This window comes from Pelmatolapia mariae, linkage group LG7 (genome assembly GCF_036321145.2).
Source record: "Pelmatolapia mariae isolate MD_Pm_ZW linkage group LG7, Pm_UMD_F_2, whole genome shotgun sequence".
NCBI lineage: Eukaryota > Metazoa > Chordata > Actinopteri > Cichliformes > Cichlidae > Pelmatolapia > Pelmatolapia mariae.
In genome coordinates, this window is record NC_086233.1 from 39499276 (window position 1) to 39524485 (window position 25210).

Here is a 25210-nt window from a genome sequence, read left to right on the forward strand (position 1 = left end):
CTGTAATATCCCTCATAATGGAGCTGCTAACTAAAAAGTAGTCTCAGGAAGAATGTGAGTGGTGCACTGGTCCCTGAGAGTGGGGTGATGTGAACACACAGCATCACAAAGACCAAAATCATTCATGTATTGTTTAAGAATATCTGTAGACTCCCAGTTCCTTTGACTAATTTCTATGAGTTCCTGGATTAAAACCCATGTTGTAGTCTCCCCCTATTATAAGGGTGGTGTCAGAGTGATCCGAAAGTGAAGTGAAGAATGTATGGTTAAAGGAGGGGTCATCAACATTTGGTCAGTATATACCATCAATACATAGATATTTTATTTTTAGATGTACGTGTAGGTATGAGTCCATGTGAGGGAACTGCGGAGAGGTGTGTTTAAGAATATATTTTGGGCACATGAGCTAACTGGTTAGTCATTTTAAGCCTCTTCCCTGAAACCAACTCCACTTACATCCCATGTGACAAATCTCAGTGAATTTCTGCTGTAAACCATTCTGACAAAGAATAGAAGACAAACGTCTCTCTGTAAATAACATTTATTTAGGTATACAATTTAGTATTCTTATTGACTGTGCATCACCACTGCCTGTCTCGCTCCCTTTTCACTTGGTCGACGTCAGTAGCTTCTCAATGCAGCATTAAGCCTCACCGGAGGGCAATAAAAAAAAAATTAAAACAAGTAATTTTCCTACAATGTCTACAAATGCAGGATCACAGGCATTGCAAACCCACAAGCTGCTTAAAAAAATTGAAAGATTTTGTGAGACACCGCTGATGCTTCCTTCTGCAGGAAATGTCACAAGAATGGCAAAACAAAAACAGATCCAACGAAAAACAAACAAACAAACAAAAACCTAACTTACCAGTCATGTCTGGAGTAGCAACTTTTAGTGTTTTAAAGGACCCCATCATCCTGCTTGATATCCTGCCCCCCCCCCCCCAAAAAAAAAACAAACAAAAAAACAAAAAACCCCAAAAACACAGAAACTATCATGGAAGTCGAGGACATGGTGCAACAGATGAATCAAAGGACAGGGGAAAAAAAGAAGAAGCAACTAAACTTTTGCAGAGAACTTGAAAGTATGAAAAGAAACTAGTAAGAAAATAGTGTTCTCTAATGCTAAACCAACTGCTATCAAACAGAAAGATGATCATGCCCATTTGGTCTCCCTTTTAATTTTCTTAAACAAGGAATGAAGACATGAAAATGCACACAAACATTTCTCATGGAGCACACACAGGCTCAGACTCCTCAAAGTTGAGTGTTCTCTATTCACCTATTAATGAAAGTGAAATGTAGCTGGTGCCGTCTCCACATTGTGCTGATGATTTAAGTGCTTCTAATGACATGAGGGAAATGACATGTGGAGTTGTGAGGATGTGTGGCAAACGGACCAGATTTAACGGATCAGGTATTGCACAGATTATTTATAATAATCTTTTTTTTTTAAAAAGAGAAGAAATAAGGCAAAAATAAATATACAGCAAGTTCATACAACATTTACATTTTTAGTCAGATACTAGGTTTTTAGGAGAAACTGTATGTGTGTGTGTGTGTGTGTGTGTGCTGATTAGTCATCCCACTCATCGTCGTCCTCAAAATCCTCATCTTCGTCATCATCATCATCTTCATCTGAGAAAAGAAACATTAAGATGAAGAAGGCGGAGAGTTTTCATATTGGCTCAGTAAATCAAAATCTAAACAGGAAATAAACGTGTGAACAGACTTTACAGGTGACCACACATGTGCTGACAGACACACACCCCTAATACACAATGGTAACGTTTGCCCAGTCTCCCTGATGTGCAATCAGGGATTGCACGCACACACACACCCACACAATATATCTATCTATTTTATTTATTTATTTATTTATTTATTTATTTATTACAGGTAGTGGTAAGAGGTGGGGCAGTGATAAGTACTTGATTACATGTTTGATGAGAAAACTAAACTGAAATACTGGTAATTTTTCAGATTTTAACAACAGATTGTTTATTCTTTAGGCTTTTCTTCAATGAACAACAGGTTGGAAGGTCCATGGAGAAAATTGACTGTCAGAAAAAGGAACATTTTCGGGCAGCTACCTGAGGAATGGATGGCTTTGCTCCTCTTCTGCATCACTTCCATGAGAGCACCAACAATGCCTGTGGCTGGAGCTGGTGTCGGAGGGCCAGACTCTGGATGATCCGACACCTGGGAACAGACAAACAGAATACATAAAAAGGATTGCAATATTGTAGCATTGCAACACAATCCAGGGGAAAGTTGCGGTTCATAGTTTGTTCTTCACATTATTGTTTTAAGATGAACGTTTTAACTTTAAATGAATCTTATGGCATTTAGACAAATTATAATTGAAAACTGCTCTTATGGAAAGGTAGATTAAAAATGTATTGTCTTAAAATGCATCTTTTCTCATAGTTGGTAGTCTAGTAGGTTACTTCACTGCCACCTTTTGCCAGTAGTAGCAGGTTGTAACTAGAAGCTTTTGGGGGTGAGGGGGAAAAAACTTGGGATGAAAAGTGGAACATCAAGTAGTATTTTTGCTGAAATACCCATGTCCATTCACTACATGTCCTCTCGTTTTCTGAATAGTCTTTCTTCACAAAGGCTCTACATTTGCAAAAGACATTTATGAAATTTGCGTTAAATGACAAACAACCCAAAACATAAACTCTCATTTTACAAATTAAAAATCATGCTAAATTAGTTGAATGGTATGCCCACACTGCAGTACTTTATATACGCTGTAGAAAACCTCATAATTTAATTATAACATAAGACCTAGGTTCAGTTTTACAAAAATAGATTATGATTATGAAGTAGATAAAACAAATGGGGAAACACCAGATCTCTGAATACATTTTTTCCACAAAGGATCTTGATTACATTAATTTTTAAGTCTGATTTAAACTGTGTGGACCCAAAAGGCAGACTGAGTGACTGTATGAAATGCATAGATACGTTTACCGTGGCACAAAAGGTTTGTCTAAAAAGGGCTGAATATAGGAAAAGCTTAGTTTTGGAGTGAACAGGCTGATTTAAGCAGTAAACAACAAAAACAAACAAACAAAACCAAAATATTCTACTGGTAATTTTGGTGGGCTTATCTGAGACTGTAGTTAGCTGGCTAATAAGTAGCAAAATTTCCAAGTAGCTTATGAAGAATCTACCAGGAACTACAATGTGGGTTTTCACAAAAAACCCCCCAAAACAAAACAAAACAAAACACAAAAAAGCAAAACAAAAAGAGACTGTCTTCATGTGTGCAAATAAAGCCTCAAGTATTTATTATTGTAGTGATCACAGTGATCAAAGGGACTGACTCACAGTCTTGAGCTGGATTCCCTGTCGGATCTGGTCCAGCAGGGCATCTCGTCCAGTACTGGAAGTTGGCACTCTGTTGTTTTGCTCCACCTTCTTCAACTGGGTTCCTCCTCTAATCTGCTCCAACAGCACCGACTTCCCACCTGGACTCGGTGAATGAGGCGAGTCTCCACCCCCACCTACGCTGTCTGGCTCTGGAGGAGGAGGTGGGCCAGGTGGGGGAGGAGGAGGGGGAGGTGGCAGTGCAGGGGTGCTGCTCACCGCAGAATGCTGTGCCACTGGGAGAGGTGGAGGGGGTGGAGGTTGGGGAGTAACAGAGGCATGTAAAGGAAGGGGAGGAGGAGGGGGAGACTGGTGGTGGTGGTGGGATGGAGGAGGCGGCTGGTGACTTCCCCTGGTGGGAGGAGGTGGGGGAGGTGGGGCACCCAGAGTTCCCGGTCTGGAGGGAGGTGGTGGAGGGGGGGCTAAGGCCGGGGCCCTGGATGGAGGAGGGGGAGGAGGGGCTCCTCGGCCTCCTCTGGAAGGTGGAGGTGGGGGTGGAGCCAAGCTGTGGGGGGGCGGGGGAGGAGGGGGAGGGCCGCCTCGAGAAGGTGGTGGAGGGGGTGCTGCAGAAGTAGAAGACAACAAGAAACATCCTACGTTTAACTCTTGTGCAGTTTCGCTCCACTCTGCTGCAGCACTGTGATCTGGGGAAACAGCTGTGATGTTGTGGTCCTGCTCAGCAAAGTAACTAAGCCCCAAAGTAACTAAGGCTACATTCACACTGCAGGGGAAAGGACATCAAATCCGACTTTTTTGACCCTATGCGACCCATATCCAATCATGGTATGACAGTGTGAACGGCACAAATCCGATATTTTCAAATCCGATCTGGGTCACTTTCGTATGTGGTACTAAATCCGATACATATCTGATGTTTTAGAAAGCGACTGCTGTTTGAATGGTCATGTCGCATTAAATCCGTTTTTTACGTCACTGACACAAGACAGACGCCAATTATCAGCGCCCGAGAAGCGCCCGAGAAGACATCGTGAACGCTTCCTGGCCAACCAGCGTAGATGTCAGTGAAACTGTTTGGAAGACAGCGTTGGAGAAACGTGAACATTTAATTTGTACTGTATAATCTGCAGATTCTGACAGAAATCTGCAACTATCCTTTGAAGCGCCGCTCCTCTCTAAAACAGCAATAAGGATAATTATTAGGCCATATGTAACAAAATAACTTTATAGCTTAAAGCAAAATTGGGAAACGTAAAGTCCGAAACAAGTCTTTATATTAAGGGCCATCAGTCAAACAATACTGTTTGGTCTGGGTCTAAACAGAGCGCGTTGTGTGTGATGTCTTCTTTTGCGCATGCGGGCCGCTTTGAGGGTTCACACTAGAGCGCGTTTGCTGTCACATTTTATTTGTAGTGTGAACAAGCAGACAAAAAAAAAACAACAAAAAACGGATTTGAGCATTAAGACCTGCAGTGTGAACTTAGCCTAAGTTCTTACCACACTGCAACAATGACTTATGCTGCAGGCCCAGTCTGCTGCAGAGCAGGTTGTGTTTGACACATTTGATAAACATGTAAGAAATCACCATCTAATGACCAATCAGCTCACTGGAATTTTTTTCTTTAGGAAGATCCACTGAACCTCTAAATCCCTGGAGACTTTAGAGACCGTCTGAAGTCTTTATCTTTCCTTGAAATGCACCAAGTAAAATGATACTTGAGAGCTTAGAGTCTTATCCCTGTTGATGTTTCTCAGTGGTATAATGCTGATTACACCAACTTTTCCTAAGTTAACTAGATTAGGTAACCACAGATTGTCTTACTAAATTCAAACCACCTTCATGTGACTGTAGATACCTGAAATATTTGAAGCCACATGAGTAAAATATATCACGAGCATGCTAAACTAACTTCATACTACAGGCTACTCTCTCAAACAAGTCATTTTATAAACTAACCAGTTTAAGTCTGCAACACTAAAAAAAAATAAAATTCTTATAAAATATTAAAGATAAATGAGGGAACTACTCACATTATTAGAATATAACAGGTAAAAAGAGGGATTCAATTCACACCAACACATACACTGGCACTGTCCTAAATTTAAACCACTCTCTCCTCTTTTCTAACTAGTCCATGGTAACATGATTAAAACAGTCAGGACAGAAGAATCTGAGTATGTTTCACAAAATAACAATTCAGACTCAGAAAAGCACTTGATCTGCTCATATTTGCTGTGATGGGGGAAAAAAGGATCCGGGTGGCAGCTCAAGATAAAACCGTGAGAAGACCTGCAACATGTGAATTTGTAAAAGTTCAAAAATATCAGATCTCTGACTTCATACACTGACCATTGAGAATCAACTGGATTTTTATTAAGCATTTCACTTAAATCTGGCATTTATTAAGTTATTAATATTTTTTTTTATGATTAAATATCCCCAAAACTATGAAATAGCTATGTGTTTTGGAAGTGTTAAACAACACAATTAAAAAAAAGTATTTTATTCTAATATAAAATATAATTAATATACTGTATCATTTCTGTGTTCACAGAACATTTTTGAACAAAGATATTTCTATTTCTAGTTCAACAATTTCTATTTCTCTGTGAAAGACAAAAAATAGGAATTTAAAACTCAGGCATTTTTTATGCTGCTGGATTTTACTGTTCAATAATTTGTAATTATCAGTTCAGTTCACGGGTGTGTGTGTGCGTGTGTGTGCGTGTGTGTGCGTGTGTGTGCGCGTGCGTGCGCTCACCCTGTCTTCTCAGCTCGTTCTTGACTGCCTCCACCCCTCCCTTCTTCTCGATGAAGTCGTAGATGACCTTGGACGTTTCTCTGTCCTTCAGCTGAGCCTCAGAGATGCCGCACATGTCGAACAGGTTCTTCAGTTCAGGGTCCAGGTTATTCAGCTGTTGACAAAGTATATTTTAAAATATGCTTTACGCTGGGGAGGACCTTATGCACGCCCACAAAAACCAGGCCAGCAACTCAACTATGATTTTAGCCACAGAAAAACAAAAATACTTGGGTGGCCGTTAATATGGGCGTTGGTAACAGTGACGTATACTTCATCTAATGCCTTTTAATGTCTGATTTCAGCAGAAAGAAACAGTAGATATGTATGAGTATTAATAACGTCTAAACCCAGATACAAGGCAAATGAAAGTTTTATCAATCAGAATGAACTTTGTCATTCTTCCCCTTGTTTCTGTGGTGTTTTTGTCCTGCTCATATCACACAACCTGAGCCCGTCATCATTGTTATAAAGCCCAGCATTTGTGCAGGACTTTACGTCCTATTTCCCCTTTTTCCTCTCTAACAAAATATATGAAGTATGTCCATGTGTTTATAAGTCAAAATTAGGTTTTCATCCAGCAAGTAACTAGAGAACGAGAACTGTGAAAAGGTGTACATTCATAAACTTAAAGTGTGTACTTTATAAGGATGTCATGTTTCTGTATCATCTCTGTCCTGTTGGACCCTCATACCCAAAAACACATCCGCCTGTTTAATGCTCCGATATATTTAACATCTAAAGAAAATTATAGTGTACAATTTTCTAATCCAATAAAAGAATATTTACTACATCAGCTTACCTTTCATTTTATTTGAAATCTACAAAAGGATCACATCTTTTTATTTTATTTGTAGCTGTCACTGTGGGATATTGCCCTAAATATAACTACCTAAAGCTTCCACACAGTTGGAGTGGACGTATTAATATTTGTTTGTGAGACAGTCACAGAGATATAAAACGATATGAACTAAAACCAAAAACTAAAACTAACACCAAAACACTAGGTGGCTGTCACAGGTGTCATCTTTTTCAATGTAGTGGAGAAATAACAGGTGATACTACATGACATTTAAAATATAAACTCTGCTGGGCTGTAAAGTGTGGTCTTTGGTTTCTGTGTGGATGTATGTGACAGATTTCACTGTCTTCACTGAAGATGACTGACATTGGTCCAGAAAAGTAAACACGATGCTTGTTTTGTGAATGTCATAATGCTTTCAGTTTAATTCACATCTTTTGGTCGATACTTTTACAGTTTCCCCTTTTGATTTTTTTATGCTGTGCAGACAAAAAACAAACAAACAAAAAAACAAAACAAAGGACTGAAGTAAATACGGAAGAACAGGTAAGTTTGCTGTTTGAGTCTGCAGTTGCCTGCAGACAAAGATGTAACCGGGCTAAGGCTTTAACCTGGTATGTTACTTACTGTCACTGTTTGTCTATGGAAATATTAACTCCTGCTGAAGATCTTCAATTCAATTTCAATTCAGTCTTATTTATATAGAGCTGAATCACACCAGCAGCAACCTTAAAGTGCTTTATATTTTAAGGTGAAGACCCTACAATAAATAACTGAATAAAACTGGTTTTAAAAGCTAAACAAATGTGAGCTCCCTGTTAATGTTGGATTGTTTTTTCAAACTAATAATAGACTTCCTCATGTTCTAGGTGTGATGAGTGTTTAATTTGTCCACAGTGCAGGAGCTCAGACTGGCACTCAAAGTGCTGTGTGACACCTTGTGGTGAGCAGGAGGAAATGCACACTGGCTGTACCCTGACTCCTGGTATCCAATCAGGTATTGCCTTTTTATTTTTCTTATGCTTCTGTGCATTAGAAACATTTATTGAAGCTTTAAAGATGATACTAACCTTACAGGTTTTGTTTAAAGGATGCTACTAAAATAGATGCTTTAGCAGTAACTGAGTTTTTTGTTAGTACAATTCATTTTCTGTGCACAGCCTGATGTGCAGTATAACTGCTGTGAGCCATTTTTAACACTACCTAACTGAAAATAGGTCTATTTCTTCAGAAATCTTTAGACAAAATGTGATTTCTGTAACTCATATGATATGATCAGCTGGAGAAAAGAAAACTGACACAGGTCTTGATTAGAGAAAACCCAAAATAAACTCAAACATCTGCATCTTTTTTTTTAAATCATTAAAGTTATATGCTGTACATTCACTCCAACTTGGAAAAACTCTTCAAAGAAACCATTAAAAGCCCAAAATTACCAAAACATTCACGCCCATGTTGACTGTATGTAAGCTTCTGATAACAACTGAATGTGAAAACAACAGAAACAGTCTTTACTTGTTAATAATTTTGGATAAAAATGCTTAATGTGATTTACAGAAAAAAATAAAATTTAATGTTGCTCAGTGGAACTTTGTATAATTTTATCTATTATCAGACTTCACTGACACATGATGGCTCTCTTACAGCAATAGGAGAGGTGTTTAACTGTGTTACTGTTGCTAACAGTAACAGTTTTACATTAAGCTAAAAAACAAAACAAAACCCCAAACTAAATTTAAACACTAAATTTAACTAAAAACAATGCCAGAAGCCTTTAGAGAGCGATCTACATGTTGGTCAACTAGATTTGAGATATTTCTGTATAATTTTGGAAGGCTGAGCCATTTCTAATAACGTATCCTGATCTTGTCGGGACAATAAGGAACTGTGAATGGATCCAAAATTTATCCGAGTGGGACTTGCAGGGACATGACTGATCTGGGCCTAATCAAATCTGAATCCATCATCCTTATACATTTTGGGTCTGTAAAGTAGACTCATAAAGCTTTAAACAAGTACATTTTAATTAATTGCAAGTCATATAGTAATGTATCGTAAATGATCCAGTAACACACAGTAAATGTTGCCAGTACAAGGAAAGTGGAAGACAGCGTGAGAGCCACATTATTGCCACAGAGTCAGCGTTATAAAGATGTAGCCTTTAGATTTTTTTCTGAGATGACAGCAAATTTGCAAATTCCTTCTGTGCAGGTTCTCAGATGCAGAGCAGGAAGCAACAAGAGCCAAATTTGTGCGATTTCATCAAGCAGCCACTACACAAGTCACTACTGTGCTTCTGTGTTTGCTTGTGTGTGTGTATATAAAGGGGGTACTCACATCAAAACCTGTGTTTGGATCCCAGCCCACATGACCAATGTGCCTGAAGAAGACAGATGTGTAGTGAGATCATGCAAACGCGCGTATGTAAGTACACAGAAGAACATCAGCTGTTTAGCATGTGCACATGATAAACAGTGAATGCACACACTGCACTCTGATAATGTGGCCATTGAAGGCTCTCAGACGTTAATGTCACATGTTCACTGTTGCCACAAAGGAGTCTATCACTGCTAGATCAGACTGTACAGACACCACAGTCCAAAAACTTGATCATTTGTCATTGTGTTTCAAGTTTTAGGGTGTGTAAAGCAGACTTTTGCTTTTCTGCTGTTCAGTCTCTGCCTACCAGCTAACACCAGCCTTTCAAATCTCGTGTTTTCCAATCAGCAAGCTTGATTCAAGATTCTTTATTCGTCACATGCATAGTTATACAAGTATAACACGCAGTGAAATGTAACCTGACACACCTGATTCAGCTGCTTTCACAGAAAATCTTTTGGCTGGGTGAGCTACAACTCTATCATGATTACCTGCAGCTGGGAATAGTAGTCTTCCCACTCTGGAGATCAACTATGAGCTGGAAGTCTGAATTAGGTCATATTTGTGGGTTTCACAGCGTGGTATGTGTGCATATGTGAGGATATATATGCACATGTGCTAAAGGGAACACGTTTTTAACCCCTACCCTTGTGACAGTAAACAGAGAAATAATCAGCTACATCTCGCAGACAATTTTCAACTGCACCAACTTAGACTGCAGCTGGTGGTCCTTGTTCTGCTCTCCCACTCACAGCAGATCTCCACAGCAGAACTAGGACTACTGTTGCCTGGTTAAATCTAGGATACTGCAGTTGAAATCTGTTTGGCCACAAGACAAGAGGCCTTAAGAGAGCTGAATGGCTGCCACAAGAGCAGCTTGCCCATATGGAAGAACTGCAGTTACTAAACTGTCAAAATTTGATTGTGCAATAATAAATATTAATAATAAGTCATTTTCTCCATCAACAGATGAAAAAATTAAAATAACTGATAAAATATGTTCATTATTTTAGACATTTGGTTTAGTTCAATGAATAAAAAAAAGTCCTATTTGCTCAGCACTGGAGCACTCAGTTAACCGTGTGGGGTGTGACTCGGACTCACTGGAAGTTGCTCGGCGTGCCGATATCGGCCTTTGTCAGCTTCTTCTTCTTGCCTTTGGTTTTCTTGTCCTTCCGGCTCAGGCCGCTGTGGCTCAGCATGTTGTTGATGTGATATGGCTGTTGATGGCTGTGGGAGTTGTGGAATCGGACATTGTTGATCTCCGGGTTCTTTATGTCTACTGTGGCCACGTGCAGAGTTGGGCCTGTGCATGTGGAGGAAGTTAGCAGAAAGAGTTGAAACAACCACTATAATTTTTTAATGATTTTTAACAACTCAAATTTTTATTGTCATATATTCAGCCAAAAAGTATTTTTGTGTGCGTGTGTGTGTGTGTATGACTGCGTGAGAGAGGTCATTGGGAGGACCTCACAGAACTAGAGACAAAATACAGAGTGAGTGTGATAAGTAATGATGATATATGCTGATGATACTGATGAGTATCGCCAAGTCATCAGAACATTGGTAGTGTTGTGGTGTTACAGTTTTAGTTTTTATTTGTCATATGCAAGTTAGCACAGGGTCAATATTGCAATGAAATGTGTTTATGTGTGAGTAAATGAGTTTGTGTGTACATATTTCTATGCATCTTGAAATCATGAGTTCAGTATTAGGACATAGTGCAAAAACATAAAGGGACATCCATCATGAGAGATTTAAATCTAGCACAGCACCTCTTGACAGCTGCAGCACTAATCATGGCAGCACAGGAACAATCTCCAAGTACAAGATCCATAGAAACTGGGTGCAGGCTGTGTAAAGATGCCCCCGAGACAATCCAGCACATAACAGCAGGGTGCAAGATGCTAGCAGGCAGGGCATACATGGAACGCCATAACCAAGTGGCCGACATAGCATACAGAAACATCTGTGCTGAGTATGGCCTGGAAGTCACAAGGTCAAAATGGGAGCACCCCCCTATGGTGGTGGAGGATGGCCGAGCTAAGATCCCATGGGAATTCCAGATACAGACGGACAAAATAGTGGTGGCTAACCAACCTGACATAGTAGTGGTGGACAAGCAGAGGAATACGGCTGTAGTGATACCAAATGACAGCAACATCAGGGAGAAGGAACAGAAGTACCAAGGGCTCAGAGAAGAACTCAAGGAAATGCAAAGAGTGAAGGTAACAGTGGTCCCATTGGTAATCGGAGCACTAGGTGTGGTGACTCCCAAGCTAGGCGAGTGACTCCAGCAGATCCCAGGAACAACATTGGAGATCTCTGTCCAGAAGAGCGCAGTCCTGGGAATAGCTAAGATACTGCGCAGGACCTTCAAGATCCCAGACCTCTGGTAGAGGACCTGAGGTTGAAGGATAAAGACCACCCGCCCTTTATTTATTTACACAAAGATATATATATTTTAAAGGCTTAACGCCTGTCTGAGGGAACTGAAACTAAATTCCATGCAATGCTGGTTTGCTCTTAACTCTAGGAAAATAATCCAAGCAAGCGACCCTTTTTGACTCTCTCACAGTGTCATCAACATGCCTTGCTATAATCCCATGTACCGATATGACGGAAGGCTGCTACAAACTGTGTGGTTTCATACGTCTGCACTGAGCATTCATGACATATTCTTTTTTAATGTGCACAATGAACTGTCCATGTTGTTCCATTTCTTTTCCTGTTGGTGCAAGCCATACAGTCCGGAAATTCCTTGTAATCTCCACAAACTGAAGTAACATCTGACACAGCCACTAATCCACTAGTAATCCATGTCTGAATCCCTGGTTGCACCCCCACCACACTCCCCAAGAATTCTGGACTTCTACAACTAGACCAACAGGTCTACCTCATCAGCAGCCTAAGGACTAGGGTGGGATGGGGGAGGTGCTTGTTTCCCTGCTTTCAAACAGAGCTGTTGAGGCACTTTTGCTTTGATATCAAAATAAGTACTTTAATAGTACTGACTGAAAAGAAAATACAAAGGATTAATCATTTATAAAATTCTAAAAACTAACATCAAATATCCATCCACACTGATAACCACATTTTACAGCTTCTAATTAAAGCAAGGAATCAAAAGCAGCCATCTTTAACCAATATCCAACCTAATCATTTAGATGAACAAAAATGAAAAACGTGCTAATTTCTATTAAAAAAAAAAAACAATTCACAAAACATTAATGAAGTTTAATAAATATTTTAAACTGATGTAATACATAATTATTAATAAGAAGTCCTGGCATCAGCAGGTACAATAAACACAAAACTCAACCACCATGGCCTGTATGCACGCTCACCATGCAAGGCTCCACAGCTGAAGAAAAAGCATGTTGAAAGCGCAGAACAACATTTAGACAAGGTCAAAGGTCAAAAGGCACTGCAAAAACACCATACCAACAGTGAAGTTTGGAGGTGGTGGTGTGGGGCTGATTTTCAGCATATGGCACTGGCATGCTTCATGTAACTGAAGGAAGGATGAATGGAAAATGTACAGAGACATTCTTGATAAAAACCTGCTGCCATCTACCTGGATGATGAAGATGAAATGAGTGTGGATGTCTCAGCAAGACAATGATTCCAAACACACAGCCAAGGAAACTCTCAATTGGTTTCAGAGAAAGAAATTCAAGTTGCTAGAACGGCCCAGCCAATCATCTGACCTAAATCCAGTTGAAAATCATTGGAAAGCACTAAAGCTCAGAGTTTATAGACGGGGCCCACAAAACCTTCAGGACTGTTTGTGGGGAAGAACGGGGCCAAAATCAGACCTACGCAATACATATGACTAGTTTCTCCAAACTTGAAGATGTTATCACCAACAAAGGCTTTTGTATGAAGTATTAAGTATTAAAACCCACACTAGAGGGTTTAAAGAGAACAACAGAAAGCGTGTGGTCTACATACGGCACAGAAAGGCTTCTCCATAAACCAGATTTAACCTGCTTCACTCTGTCAGTGTGAGAGCCAGACTGTGAAACAATGCTGCCAATGTGTTAGGAAACGTCACAACAGCACACTGCAGTCTACTGGCATTTCTCAAACATGCACACACACACACACGTGTTCTGTAGGACGAACGCTGTTGTCATCACTGTCTTGCCTCTGCGGTCATACAAGGAGGTCCTTCTACAAGACCAGTGTTTGCCAGTTTGGCCAAAACTGCTCTTAAACACTGGATAATGGGAAATGGACTGGTTCTTATATAGCGCTTTTCTACTCTGAGCACTCAAAGTGCTTTAGACAATTTGCCTCACTCACCCATTCACAAATTTACACCCATTGCACAAGCACTTTTTTCTATGCTCTTGCTATCTAACATTCAGACTCCGATGGATGATAATATCTTGCCCAAGGATATCTGGCACGCAACCACCAACCTTCCCCGTTAGCATGTGACCTGCTCTACCACCTGAGCTACAGCCACTCCTACAGCCACTGCAGCCCTGAACTGTCCTAGAAATAACTAGCTGAACTGGACATCAGCTGGTTCTTATTCTATATCCTAGCATAAAGTCAATGGATTCCTTACCAGTCGCCATCAAAACTGTCTGAAGTTCATGTGTTTAACAGCTTTCATTTAATGGTCTCTCCACTGTAACCATTGAAACCCACACAAGCAAGTTCAAACAGATATTCCAACTGCAAATTTACTCAGTAATTTTCAAAATACACACACAAAGAACAAAACAAAACAAAAAACAGAAGGTCAATGGTAGCCATTGGGTGCATTTGTTGGGCATATTTGGTGGTTTATAAGCAGATGATCTATATGAACGAAACTGCAGTTTCTGAAATCTAAGTGTTACTCATGTTTAGGAGGTGTATTTACAGAAAGACCTGCCAAACCACCATTTAATTCAATGTAGCAAAAGGGATTACATGAAAACTGAACCAAGAAACTAAAAGCTCAACACGTATTTGCTCACAGATAATTACTGCAGTCCTGGCTTAGATTCTTAGAATTCATTTATTTAGAACAGTAACCTGCTAATATTGGAAATGAGTGAGTGCCTATATTCTTGGTTATTCAGTGCTTCGTATGCTACAGTTTTAGCACATTTCTATCAATCCTCTATTGAATCCTTGGATAACTGAAACGTTTACTTTGCCATTTCTCCACATGTTGCATCTTGCTGTATTTCTTTGTTTTTTTTACTTCAGAGGATGGATGACATCCTCATTTTATTCATTTCTATGTACTTGTTATTGAAATTTTTAAAGCCTGAATGAGAAAAATAATTTTTACAAAATTAACTAAAGTTAAGAGCCTACGTAAGCAAAACTTATTAAGAGTTTAACATACCATTTTTAGGGTCGCCTCTTTTCTCTGCAAAAGAAAAATTAACAGAATTATAGTTTCAGAAAAGTAATCACGAGTCAGCAATCTTTAGAATCTATGAAGCGGAACTTAAGAGGTTTTAGTGGGAAAAAAAATAATTAAGAGTCAGAAAAGTGCTTTTTAGGTTCAGTTAGTTCTGTTAAAGCCCTAAGGTGCAGAAATGCCGCTTCACATATGAAAAAGCATTTTAATAGAGCAGTCAGGTTATTCTTGGTGTGAGCAGAAAAAGAAGAGAAGCAAAAGATTTGAAAGCTCAACTGTGTTTGCCATACAGTGTCCTGCCAGCTGTGCCAGCTCCGTGAGCCTTTGAACTCTCAGTCATCGTCACAGTTTGAGAGGTGCACTTCAAAAGGCCAACATGCTGGAAGAAGCTGAAGGGAAGTCAGAGGAGCCTCACAGCAGAGACATTTACTCTACTGAGAAAGACTGACAGCTTTACAGCAGCAAAGAGGAAGAGATGGAGCACACAGTAGCGAAGCGACAGAAAAAATAAAAATATGGGAACAAAACCCCACAGAAACAAACAAAAACCCAGTCCCAAACCAAACCTGTCAGTGGAAACCACAGCTTGATGACTGATATGAGAGGTGATATTTTTTTTTCCGAGAAATACTTTTGCTGGTGAGGATCAGTCCTCCACAATCTACAAGCCTTCCACTGCTAGTGTCCGGAGAGTCAGTGCTATTCACAGCTCAAAGTAGATTTTCATTTTTACTTTCACCACTAAACAATCCTGCACTTTTAACTACCTCCCCTCCCTTTTCTAACAGTGTGCCAAACTCTAAGTCAGCTCCAAACCAAAAGAGCAAAAGATAAGGTGTGTTCTCCAATAAAAGTTGTGAAAGGTTAAACCGATTGAGGAAGAACATAAAGACAAACTGAAACATTAAAGTTCACCTATTTTCCGCTGTCGTCGGTTGAGCAAGTCATCAATGGTGGCTCTGAATCGTTTGGCTTCTTCCTCGCTGGCGAAGTTCAAACCAATCTGACATGTCTGAAAGAAAGAGAAAGGGCGAAATATGATTCTAACAGCTTTCTCTGAAGAACAGAAAAACTGTGCAACATTAAATCGTAATACACTCTAGGTGGATAAAGACAAGCCTGATAACTGATATTTGGAAATATGAAAGAACCACACATCCTTAATTTATGCTGATAAAATTCTTGGTGAGAATAGACTCTAAAAAAAGGAAGACTAATCATCTGCTGTAGACATTCAGGTCTTGAAGTAGTCAAAAGAAAATGTTAAACACTTACATCTCCTGCAAATGTAATGAAGTAGGGTCTGGAGTTGCTGATGAAGAAGTTGTGGTAGAGTTCCTGTTCGAACATCATTTTCCCTTCCTACAGAAAAAAAATTACAGAAAAATGAAATTGAAAAAAATATTATCCAAGTTCAGAAAAAAAAAATCTGACTTTTAATCCTCTACAATTTAAATTCATACTCCCAACAACCCAAAGAGAGATTTAAGAGCTGGTTGCTTGTTCAAGAAATTAAATGTCTTCCTCTGGAAGACAATGTTGCATTTTTGGTATCCTTGAACACACCTCCATAAGGAGCTCACCTCCACTTAGTTAAATGAAAAAAATCACCAACAACACAACCAACAAGAAACTGTCAAATATTTTTGAAAAGGATAAGCGGAAGCAAATGGACGGATGGATGGACCTGTATTTTATGTTGTGTAATAAGTTAAACACAACGCCTTTTGTTTAGTTCAGCTCCAGCCAAGATGACGGAAGAGCACTTTTGGTCAACGAGCACTGACTAGAGGAAGTAAAAGTTACAAAAATGTTTTTCAAATCAATTTTATTTATATGGTGCCAAATCACAACAACAACTGCTTCAAGGTGCCTTTTCTGCAGGTGTCTCAGCATTTCCTAGTTTCTGTTACTCAGTCCATGGGACTGAGGTGCTGGGTTTATTATTGGCCCTGCCATCGCACTCCCTATAGTTATAACACAGGTCAGCTGAGATGCAAGTCTGCTGTCACCTGCACCCACAGACCACCCACGGTGATCAATACCTACTAGTCTGGTCCACAAACAGTATAAAAGATGAACATAGTTTACAGATCTGAAAAGTGAAGCAAAATAGCTTAAACCTGAATTCTATTTATTGGCCACGAGGAGACGATACTTCTGGCTGCAAATACACTCTGAAAAATACTTTCCACTGAGTTAATGAGTAAAGATAATGAGTTTATCAGTCACTTATTTTGGGTCATACTGAATAGTACTGACTGGTCATACAGTGTTTCAGAAAGGCAGATTATCCCTGTTACATTCATGGCTAAACATGAATGTAACAGGGATCGTAACAGGGCACTCCACAGTCAGACCCTCCTCTCTCCTGTCACATCTAGTTCAATCCACAGATTGTTTGTTAGCTTAATGAAATCTTATACTCATGAAATAAAACCTGACCAAAATAATCATGACTGTCCTTCTTGTCATAATTCAGCATTCCTTGATTCTGATAAGTGAGCAGTTTTTTTCCCATCAGAAAGAGAAAATAAATATATACATGGATATATATAGCTTAAGTCCACACTGATATTACTTTGAGAGCCTGTATCCGCCTCAGGCTGTAACCACACATCTGATAATTCATTTTGATCCATTTGAGATGTACAACTGAATGTACATCATATTTAAAGTGCTGTTCTAGTTAAGTCAGTGAACACACAGAGTAAATGTGAGAAGTCTGGCCACAACCCTCCACAGAAGCAATGAGAAAACAAAGAACAGGAGCAAGGAGAAAAAAAAACAATTTTGTTCCAAGCAATATTCTTAAATAATGTCTTGATGCATCCTCAATCATCCAGGAGAGGAAATCCCAAAAAGTTGATTCTGTTCATCTGGACGTAGCGCTTTCAGTGGGAGAAACGTTCGGTCACTCATCCAAGTGACTTCTTCAGTCTCAGCTGACTGCAGGTTTCCCCAACATTATAAACAGTACATTTGCACAATGACTGAAACTAGCACCACTGGCAAACAGTGTTATTGCTGTTTTTGTTGTTGTTGATCAGTGGTCAAGACAATTTGCATATTAATGATCAAGAAACTGACCTCACAGTCCATTGTTCATTCAGTGGGCTGGTTTCACGTTTCTCCCACTGAAAACGCTACGTCCAGATGAACAGAATCAACTTTTTGGGAATCTAATTAACCCCCTTTAAATCCGTGTTCTTATTTCTTTTACAAACAAGATATGACTGTTTGTGAACATTAGAGGCAGATTCTATTAAATGCACCGATTACTTGTTTCCAGTGCTGTAACCACTGCTAAGCTAACTGGCAGCAGTTTCATTTTTCAGTTTTTCTTCTGCCAGAAAGCAAAGAGGAAAAAAAGAAGAAAAGAAAACTTCCAAAAATGTGAAAATAATCATTTAAGATGCATCTTTCAACTATTCTGCAGTGTTTAAAGCTTTTGGATTGTTTCCGTTTGGTGTCACTCACCTTGATGTCAAAGACTCTGATGAAGTAGGATCTCTGAGGGTTGTCCTTGACAAGGCAGGCCACTCCACAGCACCTCTTCACCCAGTTACAGCTCCTCTCAGCGCCATACACCTGGACCACTGCTGAACACAGAGTCTGAAGCACAGATATGATGGTTAATATCATCACCTGTGTGACTTACAGAAAGAACAAAGACAACTACAGAAAAGAAGAAGGTTAAGTTGCTGAAAATGTAACCACTTTATCTCCCTCCATTTTTTCTTTGAGATTTTACAGACACACAATATTCTTTAGCATAAACCTGTAAACTCCATGTGTGACAAATGGAGGAGGAAACATACACTATGCAAAACCTTCAAACAGCCACAATTACAGCTGGGAGGAGAAATAGAGTTGGTTATCAGGCAAACACTGAGACCTTTGGAAATCAGATTATATATGTCAAATGCATTCTACCTTAACAGGGAGTCACAAATGTGCAGAATCAAATGAATATATCCAAGTCTGATTTGATGGCAGGATATCAAAGGCCCTACATTGATTTGTGAGTTGTGACTCTGCTGTATTGATGTAGTCACAAACAAAACAAGAACTCTGATGTCAAATTGCTGACTTTACATTTACATTAGGTGAAAAGTGAAGGACTTGTAGCTCTTTTTAAACACCGATTCCCAACTTCAGGAGGGTAAAACTTAAAAGTACTGACTTATTACGTCACCGCCTCATTGTCTTACACTTTTCCACAGTGTTTTAACAACAACAAGAGGAGTCCAGCTGCAGTAGTCAGCACTGCACAGGTTTCAAACAGCTCCAGTTTGTGGTTTCTGCAGAGGTTGCACAGTGTTTGATGCACTGCCATGATTCCTCTGCAGTGGAAGTAACTCTGGCTGCTGAGGGAGTTAAGAGGAAATGTCACTGCGTCCTTTCCCTCAGTAATTTATAGGTGTAGGTCAGAGGAACAGGTGCAAACACTTTTCAACAGGAAATCACCAATCAGCATCCCCCAGAAAAGGTCCAAATTTGTTACTTAAAAGCTTAAATTAAAAGCATCTAAATTCTTACAGAGGAGAAGAATGCAGCAATGAACACAGACAGTGGTGACACTGCAGCCTCTGCGAGCTAAGATCTTAGCATCTGTTAACGATGAACACAAAAATCAATATCTCAGTCATTTTAATATCATTAGCAGCCTGACTGCTTCCTGTTAAACTCCTGATAGTGCCTACTACCATGGGTTAGTGCTAAAAACGTGTACATGCATTCATCACTGAAGACGTAACTGATTTGAGCAGTTAGTATTATGTAGTAGTTTTCAATGCAATTCAAGTTTTATTTATATAGTGCCAAATCACAGTCACTTCAAGGCACTTTATATTGCAAGGCAAAAACCCTATAATAATACAGAAAAAACAACAATACTCAGATGGCCCCCACAAGCAAGCACTTGGCAACAGTGGGAAGGTAAAACTCCCTTTCAGCAAGAAGAAATCTCTGGCAGAACCAGGTTCAGGGAGGGGCAGCCATCTGCTGCAGCCAGTTGGGGTTGAAGGGAGGAAAATAAGAAAAAGAACCAGAGATTATTAGTAACTCATGATGCCTGGCGTCTAAACACAGCGAGTGAAAAAAGGTGAGTGAATAAGAAATACTCCGTGCATCATGGGAAGTCCCCAGTAGACTAGGCCTATTGCAACAAAACTAAGGAAGGATTCAGGTCCAGCCCTACTTGCTTTATCAAAAAGGAAGGTTTGTCTATTGTTGTGATCCAAATTGGAAGCAGAAGAGGGGCTTGAAAGCTGAAGGCTCTGGCTCCCATTCTACTTTCAATTTCCTAGGAACCACAAGTTCAGCCTGCAGTCCAAGAGCAAAGAGCTCGCTTATGGTGTTATGGTATTATGAGATCTTTTAAGATAAAATGGGGCCCGATTATTTAAGACCTTTTATGCGATGAGAAGGATTTTAATTAGATTCTGGATTTAACAGGAAGCCAGTGAGGAGAAGCCAGTTTGGGAGAAATATGCTCTCTCTTTTCTAATCTCTGTCAGTATTCTTGATGAAGCATTTCAGATCAAATGAAGGCTTTTCAGAGAGTTTTTTTGGGGGGACATTCTGATAATAATTAATTTCAATAGCCCAGCCTAGAAGCATAAAATGCATCAACTAGTTTTTCAGCATCACTCTGAGATAGGATAGGATGTTTAGAGATATTACACAGATGCAAGAAAGCAGTTCCACATATTTTTGTTTAATTTGCACAGTGTTACTCAGTGTTACTAGCAGCCAAGGTAATGCCATCCAGAGTGAGTATCTGGTTAGATACCATGTTTGTACTATTTATTTTGCTATTTAAGGACAATAACCTCACAGTTTTATCTGAACTTAGAAGTGGGAAAATTATCATCCAGTTGGCAAGATAAGTGGGCCAGAGAGAGCTTAAAGTCACCCCGGCTTACCTCTAATCACATCTGAGAGAGGGAAAAGGGTCTTAACATTCAGCCTTTTATGTTTAAAATGATACAGACTGTTAGTCTTGGTAGCAGGGGATCGCTCCGCCAGGGCCTCCGCTCCTGGCCACCACCCGACACACACTGCACCAGACCCCTACAGCACCTCCTGTGGGTGGTGGGGCTACAGAAGGATGGGCCCATGTCCCTTTTTCAGGTTGTGCCCAGCCAGGCCCCATGGACTAAGGCCTGGCCACCAGACACTCGCCCTTGGGCACCCTCTATGGGCCCAGCTCCAGGGCGGGGCCCCAGTAACCCTATCCCAGTCAGGGTGCACTGTCCCTTTGATTGTTATCGCTATGTCTGGTCCTTCACCCAGGACCAATTTGCCATGGGAGACCGTACCAGGAGGCAAAAGCCCCCTGAGAAAATCAGGGATCCCTGGGACACAAACACAAACCCCTCCACCATGATAAGGTAGCGATTCACGGAAAAGGGTGGAGTACCCACTGTGGGTCAGAGACGAATTGATGTCCCAAGGGTCTTGTTCACGAGTGAAGGGAGAAGGGAGTGGAAGATCAACAGATGGATTGGTGCTGTAGCTGCAATGATGCGGATGTTGTACCGGTCTGTTGTGGTGAAGAGAGAGCTGAGTGTAAAAGCAAAGCTCTCAATTTACTGGTCGACCTACGTCCCTACCCTCACCTATGGTCACGAGCTGTGAGTAGTGACCAACAGAACGAGATCGCGGATACAAGCACCAGAAATTAGCATCCTCTGAAGGGTTGCTGGCCTCTCCTTTAAAGATAGGGTCAGAAGTTCGGCCATCTGGGACAGGCTCAGAATAGAGCCGCTGATCCTCCACACTGAAAGGAGCAAGTTGAGGTGGTTTGGGCATCTGACAAGGATGCCTCCTGGGCGAGTCCTGGGTGAGGTGTTCTGGGCATGTCCCACCGGGAGGAGACCCCGGGGCAGACCCACGACACGCTGGAGAGTTTATATCTCTTGACTGGCCTGGCAACATATTGGTGTTCCCCCGGACAAGCTGGAGGAGGTGGCCGGGCAGAGGGAGGCCTGGGCTTCTCTGCTTAGGCTGCTGCCCTAGATGGATAACAGAGTTAATCTTCATGTGTTTTTGCTAATAGCAAATCATCTTTATCTATATTTTAGGCCTTTTCTCTGCTAATTTTTCCATGTTGAAGTATAAATTCAAAAGGATTTGGATTTCCATTATTCCTTTGTGGATTTGGCTTCTCTTCTATTGGGTTATACCTACACACAAGAGATAAGGGTGTTGATGGCTAAGGTGCGCTCATTCTCTTAACCTTTTTCCTCACAAAGATCAGATCAAGGTCAGCATTATCTCAGAGTAGGTTAATTAGATAGGTATAATTCAAGTGATTTGATTTTGTTTTTATTTGTATTATTTGATTCTGCTTTTGTTTTACTGATTCTAAATTACTTTAATAAAATATCCTGCATCACAAAAGTCTACATTATGGACATTACCTTTTTAGCCCTTTGTTAAACAGTACAGGTAAAAACCCGAGTATTAATCTGCTTTAATATAAATAGCTCTTAGAGGCCACTTCAGCCTTACAAAAGTAACAGACCCCTGGGACTTAGTTTTCCCAAGTCACTAAATGAAACCAATGATTTTCCAAGAGAACCTATCTGGAGGGGAGCTGCCATTAACAGGTGTGGCTACTGGATGCCAGGCCTGCAAGGGTACTCAGACTCCCGTTTTTTCGTATGAGAGGAGGCAGGGTAGGCACCCGTAGAGCTTTTGAGGCAGTTAGAATTGGGCAAGTCCCCTCACCCATCAGCTCCACATAAGCTCTGTACTGCCTACTGGGTAAGATCCATGGGATCAGAGATTAGGATTAATTTGACGGAGCTGTATTGGGGTGCTGGTCCTACAGATCGACACAGGTCTTAATGTCTTTAAGACATTCCTGCAGTTTAACTAAATGAATGAAAATCTATGCTATGCCTTCAAATGGTACTGCCTAAAGAAAGCCTGTACAATGTACTTAAAAGTGGTTCTAGCACAGAACCCTGTGGAACTAATTAGCCCGTGTGTGAAGAAGACTCTCCAATTACATGAACAAATTGGAGTCTGTCAGACAGATATGATTCAAACCAATGCAGCACAGTAATACTCACAGCATGTTCTAATCTCTGTAATAATACATTATGTTCAATGGTATCGAACGAGGTCTAGCAGGACAAGAACAGAGATGAGTCCACAAGAAGACCATAAGTAACCTTCACTAATCCTGTTAGTGTAGTGAGATGAATTTTAAAACCTGGCTGGAAATCTTAAATTAAACCTCTCCTCTGCAGATTACCAGTTATCTGTTTTACATCTACTTTTTCAAGAAATTCTGAGATAAAAAGGAAGGTTGGACATTGGCCTTAGCTAAGACAGTTCGGTCAAGTGATTGTTTAATTCCAGCCACCTTAAAGGCCTGTTGTACATAACCCAACGGGCTTCTCTGCTTTTTTAATTATTGTTGAACAGCCCAGCCTTGAACACAGCACATTAACACCATGTACAGGTAACGCTGACAGATTGTCAATCTACTTATTTTCAAAGAAAGAAACCAGATAGAAAAATCAATTGGAGAGAAAGAGTCTGAATAAATATCACCTATGACCCTATGATATCATAATGTTACTGGGGAGACATCATCATATTGTAATTTAAAAAAAAGAAAAGAAAAAAAGGCTGACGTCAGCGTGTTGTAATTAAAAAAAGTTTTAGAAAACACAAGAGTTATCCCTTGTGCTCTCTGAGTGTTTTTGTGTTTTCTCGAATGGTTAAATTTTTATTTGTGAAGAATATAGACAGTTTAAGATTACAGGAATGCTTGGTTTAGTGTTCTGACTCTTATCCCGACTACAGTGCTAAAAAGAAACCCTGGGTTGTCCTTGTGTTCTTCAATCACTGATGAATAGTAAGATGTCCCAGCGTTATAAAGGGATTTTTTAAATAGAGCAACAAACACTTTTTTTTTTTCAGGCTAAATTAAGATTTTCTAAATTAGTGTGACACTGTTTACTCTCCAGGTTATATGCTTTAAAGTGCGTGTTTGAGAGTTATACCAGTGAGTCAAGTACTTCTTAATGGTTTTGCCTTTAGTAGCAGAATAATAGTAATTATTAGAGCTTCAATTTATAAGAATTTAACAGCAAATTTAAGAAGCTGCTTTTATCACCTGCGAGAAGAACTCTGTGTTGTTATTTTGTTATTGTGGCATTTTGTCATTTGCATCCAGCTGATGAGGACATAAAACCACAAATTCGCTGTGTTCATCTTTAAAGAAAGCCAAGCTCAGCTTTTTACCTGTGCTTATTTACCAGGAGCGAGCATAAACAAAGCTGACACTAAGAAAGAAAACTGTAAATACAGTCTCGGAAACCAAAACAATGAGCTGAAAGTCCATTTACTTGCATTGATTCTATCGATCCCCCCCCCCCCCCTGATATGCATGTACACCTGCATGCCTCTTAAATGTTTTTTCATCCATGTATTGGCTTAGCATCTAAAGCATTGACTCATTAAGGTAATCAGGAATTGCCCAACTAAAGTATTAAGGATTGTATTAAAAGTTCTATTTATCGCTGGCCATTTTGCCCCCTGACCATATTTATCTTCATGTTTTATTTATGAATAGTTGAGTAACTCAATATTCATCTAATTTTTGGCTATTCTAGCTGGACTGAGAAGCACATGCATTTCCCATACAATGTGAAGTGAATGCACCTGCACCTACTTTTAAGTTGCAGGTGGTAAACAAACGCAGGAACTTACGGCGCATTTCCTGCCTAAGTAGCAGAACAGGCACTCGTTTTCCTGCGGGGTAAGGAGCAGGGAGCCGACGTTAACCGCCCTGCGGGGCGGCGGGTGGCTGTTCATGGCACCAGAATCTTGTAGTCGACCCCGAAACAATGCAGTTATCCCTGGAACGGGCACTACAAACGGCTGTATTTACAGAAAATCCATGCGGGCTCCGGTTGCTGTGGCCTGCAACCGGATCATCTCCGCTCAGTTCGACTCCGAGCAGGAGGGCGGAGGAGGATGTGGTTGCGATCTCTTTTCCAGTCTTGCTCCTGCTTAGGAAAAACCCTTGTATTCTCAGTTTGGTGTTGAATGTGAAACCAGTGACTCGTTAAGTGTACGTAGACAGATAAACGCTCAACTTTCATTCGGAAACTCCAGCGACTGCAGCAGTAATGCGTACATCCAACATGGCAGCAGGAGGGAGCAAACCACTTTAAGGATACAGCAGAGGGGTGTTGCTTTCAACAAAATCTGCCCATATCCGCTATAATACAGATAACATGGGCAGAAAAGCCGAAAGATGTGACACATTAAACACTGTAAAACTGTTAAATTTTATATATTTTTTTCCGTGGTAAGAATAAAATGTCGCTGAAAACAAAAACGGTTCATCCCATGTGGCAGCAGAAATGCAGCTCTGCAGAGGGAGAAGGGTGGGGGGCAGGGGGATGCCAGTAGATGTAGAGCGTGGAAGTATGAAGGAAATTCTCTGTAAGGAAACAATTAGCTTTATCATTATCATTTGCCTAAAAT

At 40.3% G+C, this 25210-nt stretch overlaps 1 protein-coding gene across 2 annotated transcripts; it reads right to left on the reverse strand.

The window, feature by feature from the left end:
- Positions 1–525: 525 nt before the first annotated feature.
- On the reverse strand, positions 526–24895 carry LOC134631089 (actin nucleation-promoting factor WASL-like). 2 transcript variants are annotated; one of them, XM_063479060.1, is made up of 11 exons: positions 24428–24895; positions 18170–18304; positions 15965–16051; positions 15605–15701; positions 14672–14695; positions 10423–10624; positions 9277–9319; positions 6099–6252; positions 3340–3941; positions 2094–2202; positions 526–1638 (listed from the first exon to the last, which is right to left on the reverse strand). In XM_063479060.1, the coding sequence occupies exons 1-11, from the start codon at positions 24530–24532 to the stop codon at positions 1577–1579; spliced, it is 1620 nt and encodes a 539-aa protein (XP_063335130.1). In that variant the 5' UTR covers positions 24533–24895; the 3' UTR covers positions 526–1576. The 2 variants fall into 2 exon arrangements, with proteins under 2 accessions (XP_063335130.1, XP_063335131.1); XM_063479061.1 differs by lacking the exon at positions 14672–14695.
- Between the last annotated feature and the right edge of the window lie 315 nt (positions 24896–25210).